This window comes from Cyprinodon tularosa, unplaced genomic scaffold (assembly GCF_016077235.1).
Source record: "Cyprinodon tularosa strain WSP-4 unplaced genomic scaffold, ASM1607723v1 ctg30, whole genome shotgun sequence".
NCBI lineage: Eukaryota > Metazoa > Chordata > Actinopteri > Cyprinodontiformes > Cyprinodontidae > Cyprinodon > Cyprinodon tularosa.
In genome coordinates this window covers 4,410,125-4,427,038 of record NW_024039008.1, presented here as the reverse complement: position 1 = coordinate 4,427,038, position 16,914 = coordinate 4,410,125, and the positions used below count along the sequence as shown (strand labels likewise).

At 37.9% G+C, this 16,914-nt stretch overlaps 1 protein-coding gene across 1 annotated transcript; it reads right to left on the bottom strand.

Moving 5' to 3' along the window:
* Positions 1-10,952: 10,952 nt before the first annotated feature.
* srek1ip1 (SREK1-interacting protein 1) lies at positions 10,953-16,713 on the bottom strand. Its single transcript, XM_038291560.1, has 5 exons — positions 16,571-16,713; positions 16,154-16,201; positions 14,318-14,476; positions 13,166-13,238; positions 10,953-12,274 (listed from the first exon to the last, which is right to left on the bottom strand). The coding sequence occupies exons 1-5, from the start codon at positions 16,581-16,583 to the stop codon at positions 12,049-12,051; spliced, it is 519 nt and encodes a 172-aa protein (XP_038147488.1). The 5' UTR covers positions 16,584-16,713; the 3' UTR covers positions 10,953-12,048.
* Between the last annotated feature and the right edge of the window lie 201 nt (positions 16,714-16,914).

The following is a 16,914-nucleotide window of genomic DNA, read 5'->3' as shown; positions in this document are numbered from 1 at the left end:
CTATATATATATATATATATATATATATATATATATATATATATATATATATATATATATATATATATATATATATATATATATATATATATATATATTAGTTTGTTGGGTCATATAGTTAAGGAAATAGAATGGACTTTTCAGAAAATTTCTTTACTTTGAGGAACACAGCGGAAATCTTGCCAATATTGCAGTGTATCAAGGTCATATATGTTTGCAATAATTTGAACTTTAAGTAGTTATACCCATCATCAAGAAAGAAGTGCTTTGGAATGAGAAAACATATTCTAGCATGTCTTTTCATTTCATAAATGAACCCGATGAAAACTAATTTACACAGCGTATTAGCCTTAGCTTTGACAATTGTAGCTTTCGAAAACATAGCCAATGATTAATTTCTCTGTGAATATAAATTTTCAAATCCCTATTTATAGGGACGCATCCTGCTAATGACAAACACAAAAGCAGCTCTCTTTCTGAAACACATAAATATTCCAACAGAGCTGTTCCCTGGGATATTGCAAAGGAAAAAAGGTGATTAGCTCAGAATTGGCTTAATAATAACCAGAACATTAAGCTCTCTTGATGTTCAGAATTGAAAGCTCAGCTCATCAAATGCATAAATGATTGGTTTCATAAAATCAGACATTAAGAAACAGCCCACACTAAAAAAAACATCCAACACTGGATTTATTCCTCTCCAGCTGCCTAATAACCCTAACTCTTATACACGCCTGACCACTTAGACAATTATAGAGGCTGTTTGTTTTGCCTTAGGAACTTATGTCAGTTTATGAGCCACATACTACTCTTAGAAAGAATTAATTTGGTGCCCCCATGAGACAGCAGAAGAGAAAAGAACCACCATAAAATGCCAGGGTATATTGTAAAGACACTGAAATGGCTCTGTATGGTGAAATTAAACTGTTGGCATAATTCTTAAGTCCTTATTTTTTTTCTCTTTTTAATATTGTTCCTAAAAACCCCAATGAAAAAAAAACCTTTGCAAAAAACAAACGAAAAAAAGACTTTTTCAGAATCTCCTGGACCTGCATTGAAAGATGCGAAACCTCTTCCCAGATGGCAGCAGGGAGAAGTGTGAGGTGTCATTTATAATGTTACGGGCTCAGCACACGCAACGCTGGGATGAAATGTCTTTTATGGAGGGAAGAGGAGCCCTGATGATCTTCTCTGCTGTTCTCACTACTCTTTTCACCTTCTTCCAATCTGCAGAGCTGCAGACTCCACACCACACAGTGAGACAGCTGGTCAGGGCGCTCTCTATGGTGCTTCTGTAGAAGGTGGTGGGGATGGGTGGGGGTAGCTGGGCTCTCCTCATCCTCCATAGAAAGTACATGCGCTTTTGTGCCCTTTTGAACAGTGAGGTTGGGTTTAAAGTCCAGGTGAGGTTGTCTGTGATGTGCACCCCCAGGAATTTGGTGCTGCTGACCAACACCAAATTCCTAGGGGGGCACATCACAGACAACCTCACCTGTTAGTACTGCCTGTGATAATTTCCCTGTACAGGGGACAAGTTAAGCGCTGTCATTACCAAGAAAAGAGTAAGTGCTTCTCTTGAGCCTCTTTCCCACTGAAATTAGCAGGTTAACATGGGTTTTTCAAACATTGGTAGACCCACTAACAATCAGCATTCGGCCCCCTTCCCATTGACAAAAAAAGTTGGGTCTAACCCCTGTGTGCAAGCTGCATGCCCTCTTCACCCCCCACCCCCCTGGCTCGAGATGCAATCACACTGGGTTAGCGATGATGTCCCCATTTTGACAGAAATCAGGAAAATAAACAATGGAGAGCAACATGTAAGGAAGCCAGTGCTTAGTACGTGTGCTGTATTTTTTCGCTCTTTTATCTGCCCGAATCCTTCTTACCAGTGCTGCGCCATGTATGTAAACAGAGTTGTAATAGCTTGTTAGATCAGATGCGACTGATGCTGTGTGTTGATGACAATTATCACTTAGATTAGAGGGTCGACCCAGGTCTGATGTTTCCACTGAATGCCGATTGGAGCTGAGCTGTTTGAATGCGATTTTAACCCGGGTCACTTGCTCGACGCAGGTCAGTGAGGCATTCCCACTGCCACTAAAATACGATTTTTCCTGAGTTTAAACAGGTTTTTCAGTCAGTGGTAATTACTTTTAAGTTCTGCAAAAAGCATTTAAAAGAAGAGTAGTCCAACAGACACCTATGACAAAGAAAAATCAGTTAAAGAGATGTTCAGTGTATTTCTGCAAGTTTGTGGCATATCCCTTGTGTCATTTGTATATTTTACCCAGAACTTCAATAACTTGAGATGTAGCTAATTCCTGGTGTCATTTTATATTTCAATGTCCCTAAACTGGGAAAAAAAATCTGTACTTCTGGAACACTTATTGCCTATTACTGTGAAGTCGCCTGCCAAACAGTTTGTTCATATTGTAAATAAGACCAACCTATTAAGACATGGTTCGGACCTCTGGGAGTTGTAGCAACATTCTGACAGTGGTTTGGGTCATATATTTGGGTCCAGTAAGAATTAGGTTTAATAAGTAAAAGCCTGCTTAATGAAAAAGTGAAAAATAAAAAAATGTTGCTATCAAGAATTCTAAAACATTAAAGATGCTTTAATTTCTAAATAAGAAAAATTATAGAAATTGTTTAAAGATTTTGGAGAAAATCTATTATTGATGGGAAATTTTACTACTGTAAAATGTGTCAGTCTGATAAAGTTTGGTTTTCTTCCTCATGTTAAAGGCACACTATGCAACATTTTTCAGTTAATGAATGTGTTCCATAACGTTTTGGATGATTAAATGAGTCATTTCAGGTTGAACAAAGGTATTCTCGGCCGCCCTGGTGGTCTGTGGGGGAAATACCGCACTTGCAATTGCAGGAGCACCGACCCGCACCCACAGGCTCAGAAGTCTCGCGAGAGTCAGTCTTGCTTTACGGCGAGAACTGCTACACGCCCCCAGTTAAAAGCATTCTCGTTGCTAGCACAGTGGCGATCTTTGTGCAGTTATGCTACGTTCACATCGGACGCAGCAAAATCGCGTCTGCTGCTTCATTTTTACTGCTTGTACCAGTTAGTGCAAAAGTGTGTCTGACGCGCGTTGGGCGGAGCTTCACTATCCTTTCTCTGCCTTGCAGCTATATTTGCTGTGATCAGTGGGAATAAAGTAGTTTTAATATGTGTTTAAGTGAGAAAATACACCTGAAACGTAATCAGTGCCGTCAGTTCATTCAGATTATTATCCTGCCTTCAATATTTTTTCTGTAGGAGCCGCTCAGACCCCCACATACCAGCGGTGCGCCTAGGAATCCCTTCATCAGCAGCCTCTGGCCGGGTCGCCTCCTCGCGGTTCACCGCAGCAGCTGGTAGGTGTTTTTCATCTAAATAATCCAAACTGCATATTCTGCCGGCAGATTTCTGCATTTTAAGTTAATTTAGGCGTCAATAAACTGTTTAAGAGGAGTGATCATAGCCTCTGATCATCAGCGCTGTGTCTCTCTCCCTGCGTCAGATGATTAAACGCACCCGACGCACTGCTTCAGCTGCTCAGACGCGCTGCGCCTGCTGCTCAAAACGCGCCGCGGGACCTTTTGCTGCGCCTTGACGCGCGTCAACCATTGACTTTGCATGTAAACTCGCTGCTTCTGTCGCGCCAGCTGCGTCCAGTGTGCTCAAAAAAAAAAAGCTCAAAACAACCGCGCCTGTCTTGACGGAGAAACCAGGAGAACAGCTGTGCATATTTACGACAGTGCACTTTTACTTTTGCCCTCTGGGGGGAGCTTCGCTGGAAAATCAACACCGGTTGCATAGCGTACCTTTAAATTTAGCAAGCTTTTAGGTTGATTGTCATAGTTGTGAAAGCAAACATATGGTATGGTTTTTAAGGGTATTGTAAAGGAGACCTCTCCACTTAAAAAAATGTGTTTGCAAGAACATGCAAAAGCCCATTTCTCTTTGTGCATGCACTGTTTAAAATGGCTAGCTCATAAGCTCACTTTCTTTTTGTATACTCTCTGCGTGCACAAAATTATGATAGAGTCTGATTCTGTCTATTTAGATGATCTACCTGGCAATAAAAGATTGTCCTGTATACCTTTAATTTAGATTAATGTTTAACCACACAGACCCAACAACTGCTGTATGAAGGTGCTTAGGATGATTTAAAAATAAGTGAGATCTTTGTCAGGAAGCCTGCTAGATCACTTTGCTGCTGTGTTCTTAAAAAGTAGATTTATGTTCTTGCATTTTTATGTTTTATTAGGTTTTAGTCTTTTACGTCACTAAAGGCTTAGGTAATAATAGACTTTGCAAATTAGCTAAGGGTATAAAATGTTAAAGTCTTCTGTATTTGTTAATATGAAATAAATACATCAAAGAAGATCAAGCGGTATTAATATATATGCAAAAAGGGGCTGTTTTAAGTCACTCACACAGAAACACCAAGAAAACGTATGTGAATTCATTTGAGGGGGGAAAAAAACCCAGCTTTGACGTCTGTTCCAGAGTAATTTTTTGTCTCTTATGATGAATAATGATGAAAAATAACCCTTTCCATCAGCGTCAGGCCATCATGTGCCCCCCCAGGTCCTGTTTGATGTCTCTTTCAAACACAAAGACAGAAACCCCCCACAGAATGCAGAACAAAGGAATGGAACACTTTTCCATATAAATGTCGAGTGGAAAGAACTCTAAAACCAGAATAAGACTGAGCAGATGTGCCCGACACGGAGATGACACCATGTTGTTGGCTTTTCAAAAAGCCACATGTGTCTGATGTTGGGGACAAGTAAAATATCCATCCTCATCCGAGCAGCACACAGGAAAAGATCTGTGGTGCTGAAGCTGTTGCTTCTGTTGTCATTTGCTTTTTTTGGTTCTTAATTGTCGGCAACGCCACTCCCCCTGCTACCTTCTGCGGTTTTTCGGGGACAGATGGAACATGTCAGACGAGGAGGAAGACACCCAGATGCCAAAAGCACACATGCAAATAAAATACATCATCTTAAAGGAACTTATAATGAAGGATGCAGGGAGTCTTTTTTATTTATCCACCAACATTTCTTCTTTCGATTGTTGTGCAAGTGGTAGATTTAAAAGGGTAGAATATTTAATGAATTGGAATTGTGTGTAGAATTGCGTGGATGGTGGGCTTATATACTACTTGCTTATATACAATTTCTTCATATGGCTGAAAAGTGTAGTGTTTTATAAATAACCCCTGACATTCAACTTGGTTTTCCCCTAGTAAATATCTGAAGAAAATTGGCCTTTCAAAAATGGCATTAAACTGAATAAACCTTTTAAAACTTTGCTACCGTAAGTGACAAAATGTGTGCACTATATGGCCAAAATGAATCACTCAGCTGCATTGACTCACATATGAGCTTAAGTGACATCCCATTCCTAATCCATAAGGGTTCGATATGATGTCTGTCCACACTTTGAAGCCCGTACAGCTTCAACTCTTCTGGGAAGGCTGTCCACAAGGCTCTCAGTCTCTTCTCCATTTCATCCCAAAGGTGTTCAATCAGGTTGAGGTGCAGGCCAGTCAAGTTCATCCATACCAGACTCTGCCATCTATGTCTTTATGAACCTTGCTTTCTGCACAATTGCACAGCCAGGATCGTGCCAGCTATATATATATATATATATATATATATACACGAATATACATATATGTATATATACATACATACATATATATGTATATATATATATACATATATATATATATATACGTATATATATATTATATATGTATATATACGTATATATATATCTATATATATATATATATATATATATAGATATATATATACACCGTATACGGTATATATATATATATACACCGTATATATATATCTATATATATATATATATATATATATAGATATATATATACACCGTATACGGTATATATATATATATACACCGTATATATATATATATATATATATATATATATATATATATATATATATATATATATATATATATACGTATATGGCTGTGGAATATCTTGTAACTTGAACAGGACTGACTCCTTTGTCATGGCGACAAAGAAAGTGACAAAAAATTAAGTGCATTGCTAAAACAAAATAACTTGTGGAAAGTGTCACAATGAGGGGAATTTTTTTTGTTTACAGGTGATTTTTTTTATTACGTTGGTTTTTATTACTAATTTAATTTAAATATGTAAAATAAATCATGTTCAAATGTTGCTTCATTTGTTTTTGACCACACACACAAAGATTGAATAGGAAATAAAAAAAAGAAAAACACTGTTTTTTCATGCCAACATCTAATTTAAAGAACATGTATGGACATGTACTTATTTGTACCAGGCTTATCACTTATAAGACAATTATTAAGAATAGGTGGTTTTGGAAACCTTTTAAGTGGAAACTGAAAAAGTGTTTAACAGGGATGGTGGTTCTGCTTTTCATTTTACAGTACTGTTTCCTTTGTGGGAGAAGTTCAAAAAGTTCATGGAGCAGTTGTAAAGAGTCTGTCAATGTTCCTACAGCAATTTAGAAAAAACAGAACATGGACAGTCTAATGACCTTCCCAGCTTCCCTCACTATCCTCAACAGGACCTCCTCCTTCTGCCATATTGCAGCTACTACCATGTTGAAATGCAAAATTTAAACATGCCTTCCACCACAGCAAGGTGAGTCGGTTTTGGTTGTGCTGGAAAGAGAGATGTTTGTTTCAGTTTCGCTGTGCACATTACATGATACCAGTGAACTTCTTCCTGCAGGTGAGATAACTGAAGAACCTAATGCTATCCATCCTCTGTGAATTATATGGGATTGTGTGCCCAGAAGTTCATAATCATCTAGTTTTCTTTTATGAAGCAGATTATGTTTTTATGCAGATTATTTTTCATTAAAGCTACAGTGTGTAGTAATTACAGGGATATACAGTCAGAAATGTAATATATTATACATAACTATGTTATTTATCATCATCTACGAGCTCAGCCTCTTAACCTTAATATTTGCGTTGCCTTAGAATTCGTTATTTGTAATTACATAGGAGCGGGTCTCGCAGCCATGGAGGCAGACATCTTTGCGCTACGGCAGCGCAGAGCCAACAAACTAGCGATTGCGAGATCGCCCATTACGCTCGAAAGTAACTACGGCAAGTTGAGAGAGATGAACTGAGACAGTACTGAACAATAGATGGCAGTATTAAAATTATCTATGTAAACAAACCTCATCACTTGAGAAGGTAGGTGATGCGGACGCCGTGGAAGACATTTTGTCCTGTAACGCTCGCCGTACTGTTGGGGGGGAGAAGCGGTGGGGAGGAGATGTTCATGTTGCTGCGGTCTGCAGTCTGGACGTTAGATGTCGCTAAAAATTACACACTGTAGCTTTAAGCCAGGTCCTGATAGAGTTGTCATTTGCTCCAAATTGAGTTCATAACACTCAAACATGACAAGTCTTGCATTTTACTGTACAATTTGTGATCTAATGTTTACATAATCTAATTCCTGATGAAAAAGGTCTATCTTTAATAGAAACATATATACTCTTGTTAGGTTCTAATTGACCTATATTCCAAGGACCGAGGAACTGCACAACCAGCAGTTGCAAAAGCAGTCCAATCCCAAACAGGTTTTGCTGCCTGTTGATCATGATCCAATGCGATCTGGTGTTAATTCCCCAGTGAAAGCCACCCAGTCAGTCCAGCGATTCCTGAAAACCACAAGGTTTACATGAACAAGCTCTGCTCCAGAGGAGAACCCAGGAACTAGACCGGTAATAACAGACCTCTGGAAAAAAAAAGAAAAGTTTTGACCAAAAGAGAGGGTTAGGAACGGAGACTCACCCCATTCACCCTGCCGTTTTCCTTTCCTGTAAATTTTTGGAGAATGCTGAACAGGCTTCATGTGCAGCAATGTAGTATTAATCACGCCCTACATTTTGGATGCCCGGGGTCATGTAGCCTGCTGTCTATTTATCCTACAGGTCATTTGCTACATTAGGCCTAGTTTCAGGGCCAACAGAGGAAGCGGGGAGTGAAATTTAAGATGAAGGAGCTAAATTGGTAGCAAATGTAAAGCTTCCAATCTGCCCCTTGGCCCCAATGCACTTCTCAAGCACTGTGCTCACCGTACTGCGGGACACGCCAACTGATTGCCTCTGAAATAATATTCAACAGTGCTTACTGACGCTAAACCGGCGCCATCTCTCAGCTCGGGTTATTCCCACTAAGTTGCTGCATCAGTAATTTTGAAATTTTTTCTTCAAAGATTCCGTTTTAATGGGGATCAGACAGTGAGAATAGACTAAAACTTCTGGGTTTTTTGTTTTACTTATGTTATTTCTTATGAAGCAATAGAAAAAAAAAAATAAAAAATCATATCTATAAAACCTTAAAAGAATGTAAGAAACAAATTGAAAACATGTCTATCGATAATGAAAAACCATTTACCAATATTATATTTACTCAGGTCACCCATTTTTGAAGAACATATTTCCTTAACGGTATAGAGTGGTGCCTCAAAGATGTTTTTTGTTGAGGATATGCTGCCATTCTGCTGAGTTTGACCATCTCATTTCCATTTAAATGACTCAATGGAGTCCCATTTGCTCTCTACTTTCCTGCAGCCAAACAGGCTCAATAAAAGCCAATGAGCTGATGCAAACAGGAAAACCTAGTTGCTTTCTTATACAAACAGCATATGGTTTGCTCAGTGTGGCTGCACATGGTAGCCTTCCTTCAACTTCATTTCATTGTCTGCATCAAGTTTGTCCTCTGGCCATCTGCTCTGCTAAAGTTGCATCTAACTTTCTTTTGCTGCTAAGTTTCTTTCTGTTGTTACAGGGACAACTTCTTTCATCATTAATCTGCAATATTCCTCCAGAAATTATTTTTAAGAGTAAATATCAAGTCTTCTTCTATGGATAATAAATTGCTAATCTTTTTTAAGGGCTAAAGTTATTTTTGTTTCAATTTCTACAGTTTGTCTCATGAAAAGGAGTTTTTTTTTTTTTTTTTAAGTTTAAGGCTATTGTCATAGCAACCAACCTCTGAGCAAAATATGACATGTAGTGATATAAAATGTGCTAACTTAATGCAATATTTATTCATCAGTCTCCATTGTTCTAAATAAATCTGACTGAAGGAGTCTATTTGAACTATTGAAAGACGAAATAGGGACTTCAGATTGTACCAAGAAATAACAAAAACTAGCAACTAATAATAACGTCCTTGGATTTATATTTTGGTAATTACCAATTAGTTTTAAGATGTAATTAACAGCAAAAATGAAAGAATCTAAATATCAACAGTATCAAAGAAAAAAAGGCAAATTACTTATCAGGTGATCAGCTCTATCTTGATTGGTGGGCAGTTTTATCCCTTTAAAGCCTGATCCAAGAATAAAACAAAACAGAAAATTACTTTTTTTGATTTGAATTCCTCATTCGTCCTTTTAACAAAATATGTAAAAAGAAAAACAGAAATACATTTTTGATATTAATAATTTATTACTATGCGATAAGTCAAGATTATTTTTTGTGTAGTCTTCTACTGGCTGTTATCAGGTATATCTGATTGTGTACAATAGGATTTTGAGCAAAGTTTTTACCATTAAATTATGCAAAAGGTGTCAGATGCAAAACATTTCAGAAACCGTATGTATAAAATACGATACATTTGGCATTGTAGGGTTAATCAAGTGTAGTGGGAGGGATACCCACTGTTTTTCCTTAATCACCTTCCTCAGAGCTCAGAAAGTCCTCTTGGTTTTAAAAAAATATCAAATACTAGCCAAGATAAGTCTCATGAATGTGGATCTTTCTAAAAATGCATTCACAGCCTCACACATTAAGAACAAATATTGATTTTTTTTTTATTGTTTTTTTTATGTATATGGAGATCTATTAACTGGATAATATTATAACTTTATTAAAATGTTTGATGTGGGAATAAATACATCTGAAGTAAAAAAAAAAAAAAACAGTCAAAGTGGTCTGTAAAAAGTAGGGCTTTTAAAAGGTATAGTACCAAGTGTGGGATAGGGAGGACTATGCATATTGCATATTACAGTCTGCTTGTCAGTCTTCAATATGAAAGCCTAACAGCTCTGATGAAGCTAGGCTTCCTTTGACAGCGCACAGCCTTTTCTCTGTGGTTTACAAAAGACCATGGAGGTAAAGTAAGGAACAGTAGATTAAGTGTACAGCCTTTGCCAGCTCAAAAGTAAATGTGTGTCAAGATAAAGTTTTGCAAACAACAGACCAGCCTGTCAGCCAGACAGCCTATTACTGTTGCACTCTAAACGTAATTGTTGGAAATGAAACAACCCTTTGTTGAAACACAAAATGTTTTACTTTCCCATTTCTTATACTTTTTGATTATCTAAAAAAATCAGAACTAATTCATGTCACACGTTGGACGTGGCTGAGCTAGTTTAATAAAGGAAAGAGGAATTTCACTTTATCTTCGTTTAGACATTTCCTGTGTTATTTAGATCTATGGTTGCTGCGCTTCATCCTCCCCAATCAGTTAGTGAAGGTGTTAACTTCATTAAACGTCATTTGGTAGGCAGGCCTCAGGCTCACAAAGTCCATTCATCCTCTCAGACTGTGCGTAAAGTTCATGAATCAGATCTCCCTCTTATTATGTTTTACAGAGTCTTTGTATTCATTAAAATCCTTCTAAATATTTGTTGTACAAAGATAGATGTTTGACACAGAGGCCTCTTCCATTATGGAGTAAAGCCAAAGCACTACTGCCGCCCATTCATGATTGCTTGGCCAATTGATCAAGAGTCAGGAAGTTTAAAACCTCTCGTATAGATCTGTTTGATTTCTTCCATCCCACATGAATAGATGATGGCAGTAATCTCAGATGATGGAGTGTGGTGTCTTACCGTTCACATCTCTACCACCAGGGGGCCTAAGAATAATTAAAAAAACTATACAGTATGAGCCATTTCAAAATTTTATTGATAACCATTATCCAGTTGGTTTTGTATTTTAACATTATTTGACTAGAGATAACAGTATTTCTAGATGTGTGTGTTCTTTTAAGCTATTTTCGAGATAATGTGATGGTAGACCGACCATCACTATTCTATTATACATGTACAGTGTTGCTATAGGCGTCCTGTTGGGTTTATTTACACTGTCTCCTAAAGTTAGACAGAACTGGCTTGATGGATTCCTAAAGAAAATAAATTGGAACAACTAACAAGATTTTTGGGATCATCCCTGAGCTTTCTGTGTCATTGCAGATCTGCACTAACCATAAAAAGTATTTTGCTGCCCTCTCTTGATTTTTGTCTGTACTACACATGCATGTAATATGATATTTAAAACAGACTTTTTAAAGAAAATGTGTATTTTTAATAAGAAGGAATGAGACAGTAAAAAAAAAAGGATAAATTCTGTAAGAACTAATGAGTAAAATTGATCAGGTCTGTGGAATAAATAAATCCTCACAGGACTAGAGACCAGATGGGCACCATTAGTGGAAAAAATATATATCCTGCTGAAGACTGTTGAGCTTACACCAACACCAGTCCTTTTTATACAGCTTTTGCACAAACCAAATTTGTTTACTGTTATATGCCTTCATAATTGAACTACAAAGAAACATGACAGCAAAAATCCAGTTACTTTAGAGTCCAGAAGTTTGGTTCATATTTGACCTTTTACTATAAAACATACGGTAATAATAGAAATACATCTGCATCATTATTATGATGGAATGTTTCTCTTGCTCTGAATAACAGTTTCCACTGATACACAAATGATATTGTACACCAGCTTTAAATAAAGATTATTGCAATGCGCATAAATAATGATGAAGCAGTTTATAAACTGATCACAGTATGTTGTCTAAACTAGTTAAGAAAGCAGAAAAACAACTGATGGTGGCGCCATATTTACAGACCTAGAGGTGTGTAGACACAGGTTAAAAAAAGCAAACAAAGAATCTTTAAAAAAAAAAAAAAAAAAAAAACTGGTGGCCGTAATCTGCTCTATAAATACCTCAGACGTGAGGCTTTACGGATAGGCGGCTCAGTCACTTTCTGAAGAGTCACTAGATGACGAAGAGGATGATGATTTATGTTTCTTCTTTCTCTCTTTCTTCTTGTGATGTTTTCCGTGCTCCTTTTTGTTCTTTTTGCTTTTCTTCTTGTGACTTTGTTTCTTTTTCTTTTTCCTGTTCTCGTCGTCTGATGAGGAGCGTGATCTGCTGCGTTTCTTTCTCTTTTTTGGTTCTTCATCGCTTGATGATAAGGATCTAGGTAAAGATGAAAGAACACAGATGTAGCACATTCTTTCCGTTCTATTGATTTTTCCTAATATCAAATTAAGAACATTTGCTCTTTGTGACTGTAATGTTTTAATGAGACAATGTTTAGTGGGGAGTGGCAGCCTATTACTTAGGGCATAGAGCTTGGAATCCTAAAGTTCTGTAACCTGACTCCGCCAGAGGGATTTGCTCCGCATATCCATCTGGAAACCTTCCGTTGAAGTAGTTTTGGGAAGGGGAGAAAATACTGGTTAGCTGATTGGCCTATGTTGGTGATAGACGGGCCAAATAAACCAATCAGATCAACGAAGCATATGACGTACTAACAGAGCGACGACGAAGAGGAGCCAATTGATAGATCAAACTCTTGCCGAAACCAGTTGGGAGAACATCTTTCGGGAGAAGCCTCCAGAGCAGTGTTTTGCTCTTCTTTCAGTGAAGAAATACCCTGTAATTCCGATAAAACTTGCTCAATAGTCACGCTAACACTAGTTTAATCGGCTGAAGCCGCCATGTTCTTTAGACTGAACTGTTGCGCTTCTCTTTGCGTCACACCTCAACCCGCCTCAAAGCCAACACTGTTTGCATATACGTTTGGTGAACGGCTCCAAATTTTCTTTAACGGAGAGTCTCCAGACTGATCTGCAAGTGAAACCTTGAAAGCTCGCGAAACCAGGATGGTCTCATGAGGCTAAAAGTTCTGAGCCCTACTCCCACAAACTGTCACTCTGGGTCCTTGACCAAGACCTTTAACCCCACACTGCTCCCTAGGCGACCCATGATGGCAGCCCACTGATCCCCATGGGGATGGGTTAAATGCAGAAATAAAATTCTCTAATGTGAGATTAATAAAGTTCAATTATTATTATTATTTCTTACCTTTTTCTTGGTTTTCTATCCTTGCTCTTCTTTCTTTTCTGTCTTTTTTTGTTTTCATCTTCGTCATGAGAATCTGAAAAATTTAAATTGTGGAGAAAAACTGAGAGCTCTGTGAAGACATGCCCATACACCAAATGTAATCTACATTGGGATGCCGTAGCCTCTGCCTTCTGACATGCCACCAGCAGTTTGCACGGCAGGCAATAATATCTACTTCTGTCGCTTCACCGCCTCATATTTTTTTACTGCTACTTTCCAATTTGACCTCAGCAAGGCAGTCCTGAAGCGGGTCTACGTGGAGTTTGTGAGTCCACCAGATCCTCCAGAGATGCTCCCACTTAGGGGAAGATCCCTTGAACAACACAGGTAAGGTGAGACAGCTTTTTGGATCCCAGAATGGATCAGCGGGACATCAAAACAAGAACCCTGGCTGGTATGCACCGGATTGGAGCAGAAGCAGCCGTCTATGTCCCCTTCTGCAGCTAAGTGAGGAGGACAGTGAGGAGTCAGAGCATGATGCTGGATAGAGACAATGCCTCAGCCTGGCAGAGGCAGTGGGGGGCCAGCTCTGGAGCTACTAATGATGAATGATTTAAAGGGGTCATTGAATGATTATATATGGGGTATTTGGTCCTCAAGGTCTCTAAATAGGGTGTGTAACATTAGTTTGGCTGCAAATGGCATATTTGCTGTTCTATGAGACCTAATGCAAGCCTGGTTAAAAGCCCTATAATAAAACAACAGATTTTTCTTCCTTTTATTGTATGCTAATGAATATTTAGATGAGCTGTGCGCCGATTGGTTGGTTTACAACGAATGAAGCTGCTGAGCAAAGACGCATCATAGCAACAAGCACTCACTCACTGAAACATCAAATGTTTGATATGGTAGGGTGACCAGACCTCCTCTTTTTCCTAGACATGTCCTACTTTTCATACCTAAAAAAATTGTCCTGGGTTTTAGTCGACTACATTGCAGCAGTAGCCTGCTTTGTAATCCTGGAAAATCCAAGGAACAGGTCTACCTGGACTGGGTCCTTCAACTAATCCTGCTTTGAACTGTCCAAGATTTTGGAAGCTGTCGTTGGTAAAATGCTTAGAGTAAATGAATCTATGCAAGTACTTTATGTTAGTTATTGAGAAGGAATCCTACCTTTATGACGCTGAACATTCCGTCCCAATTTCTCGTTGTGTTGAGAGGAAGGAATGTCATCTTCACTCTCCTCAGTGCTGGTGCTGCTAACATCCAAGACGATGTCTTTCTGAGGATCAACCCGGACAAAATTTCTGCACTCGAAGGTTAAATGGCCCGCTGCGAGACAAATAGAGAGACAGCATTGATGTAAATCAGGCACTAGCTTCAGAACACCCAACTTTACAGCCCCCAAATTGCAAGTAAAAAAATCTCCCGAAAAACAGTTTTCCATTTGTTCTGCTTCAGGGATCTGAGTAATTACTAGGGGTGTAAATAATAATCGTTTTGTATCAATGCATCGATCCAACAGCCGACGATCCGATGCATTGACAGGTCCGCAAGAGTATCGTTACATGTTTTTTTTCCTCCGGTCTATTTTTATCCATTTTGCTCCTGGGCGTGATTCTCACTCCCCTGCTGCGGTGGCGCTAAAACAATTTTTCCCTCCTACCGCGCTTCCTGGTGATACTCTTACAGCAGTGTGTTGCAGTAAGCTTGACACAGACATTTTCAATTTATGTCCAATATTGAAGCGTGGTCTGTGCTACACGCTTTGGGTCTAGATATGGTCGAGGCGGAGAGGAAGTGGGGGCGAGTTTAGTCCTACAAAGGAGGGACATGAGGGCCAAAAAGAGCAGGGATCCAGGTGGAAAAAGGGTCCCAGCGTTCTTGCGCACCTCGATTTTCTAGCTGGTCAAACTTCACGAGTATTTTTTCGCAATTTCGGTCATAAAAACAAAACAAGCCGGCCTCCTGTCTGCGGAGGGTGCGGGGACGTCTGGAGCCGAGGTATTAAATTGCACTCATTGGACTGATATTGTGCAGTATTTTTTGATGCAAAGCCTTTCAGAATCTATAACGCAGGAGAAATATTATTTTTCAGTGAATGAGGTTTTAATAGGAATAGGTGGAGTGCAACTTTTCTACTTCTGTTATTTGTGGTTGTTTCTCAAATAAAATGCATAACAATATTACAGCTTTCATTGATTTATTTCAAATTTTAAACATTGTCCAGCCTGTAAGGTAAAAAAAAAAAAAAATGAACCAATTAATCGAATCGTATCGTGGTGTATTCTTGAGTATCAAAAATAATCGAATCGTTAGGTCAGGAAATCGATACTGAATCGAATGGCCATGATGGGTTTGGATTTTTGGAAATTGTAATTTCTGCATATCATAGGAAGCTATTGTTATATACTGAAATCAAAATGCTTAATGACAGATAAATCTATCATAAAATGTGCTGATTGGTGTTAGAATAGAAACTAAAAACTACAATAAAACAAAGGAAAGAAAAAAAAAAATTCATGCACTAGCCAGTATTGTTTTGTTTTTATCTTAACATTCAAGGTTAATAATGATGTTTGTAGTAATAATCATTAAAACCAAAACTGAAAGCATTAGTAAGCTTTAAAACAACTGATTCCTGACTTATAAATACAGAATCTCTCACCTCATCTCCATGAGCATAGATTGCAACTAAATGCCTCAACAGTAGAAAAGAAGAAGCCTAACTTGATTTAATAAATTTTAAAAAAATGTACATTCCATATCAGGAAAAAAAAAAACCGCAATACCCTGGTGATAAATTGGCAAACTGGGCTCAGATGATTATTTATAAAAATATCTGCAGGGAGCAAATATGTGTGCGAAATATTTTTTCTGAACATGAGTGGCAGTAATGAATAAACAAAACCTGCATATTTTCTCTGTAATATATAGTTTCATAATAAATTGAATAAATTGAAACAATGTTAGCGACTTCTGTGTTTGCGACACAGAAGCTTTACTTACGGTATCCGCATTTTTTACACCCAGCTCTGATGTTGTCCTTATTGGGCCCTGTAAAAAAAGGTAGTGGTTGAAATATAAAATAAGTCTACAAACAGTTACTTTTAGTAATAAAGATATTTGTTTCTTGACCTTCTACCGTTTTGGAGTAGTATAACTATGAAGAAAACATTTCTTTGTTTTTCTATAAGTTAACTGCTCAAAGCTAAAAAAAAATATATTAGTTGTTAATGCATAATATCGAAATGAATGGTAAATATCAGCGCACAAAAACTAGTACAAAAAGTATCCTGTCAACACTACATTACGGAGTTTGATTCATGTGAATACGGAGGTATCGAAAGGTTAGAGATACTTTTAATGTCTTTGCTTTATAACTTTACTATATCACTAATAATAAAGCAAAAATAAAGTACATACCGGGAAGAGCCATTGTTATCTGCGATAATCAAACGTTAGTTTTGTTGTTTTAGCGCGAGGCAAACTGAGCCGTCCGAGGGAAAAATATGATCGACTGGAAACATTCTAGAAACTACTGTGTTCCTCTGTCTTCTTCTTCGTGTTTTGTCTTGTTGCTTTTAATGGCGGTTGGCAAACAACTTTCTTTGGTGCATTACCGCCACGAACTGGTGAGGAGCGTGGATCAGAATGGCCCTATTCATAAAGATACTTATATTTATGCATCTATATATTTATAATAGTAGTACAATAGTATACTATGCTATACTATAATAGTATATAATAATAGTTTTATGATAGATTTA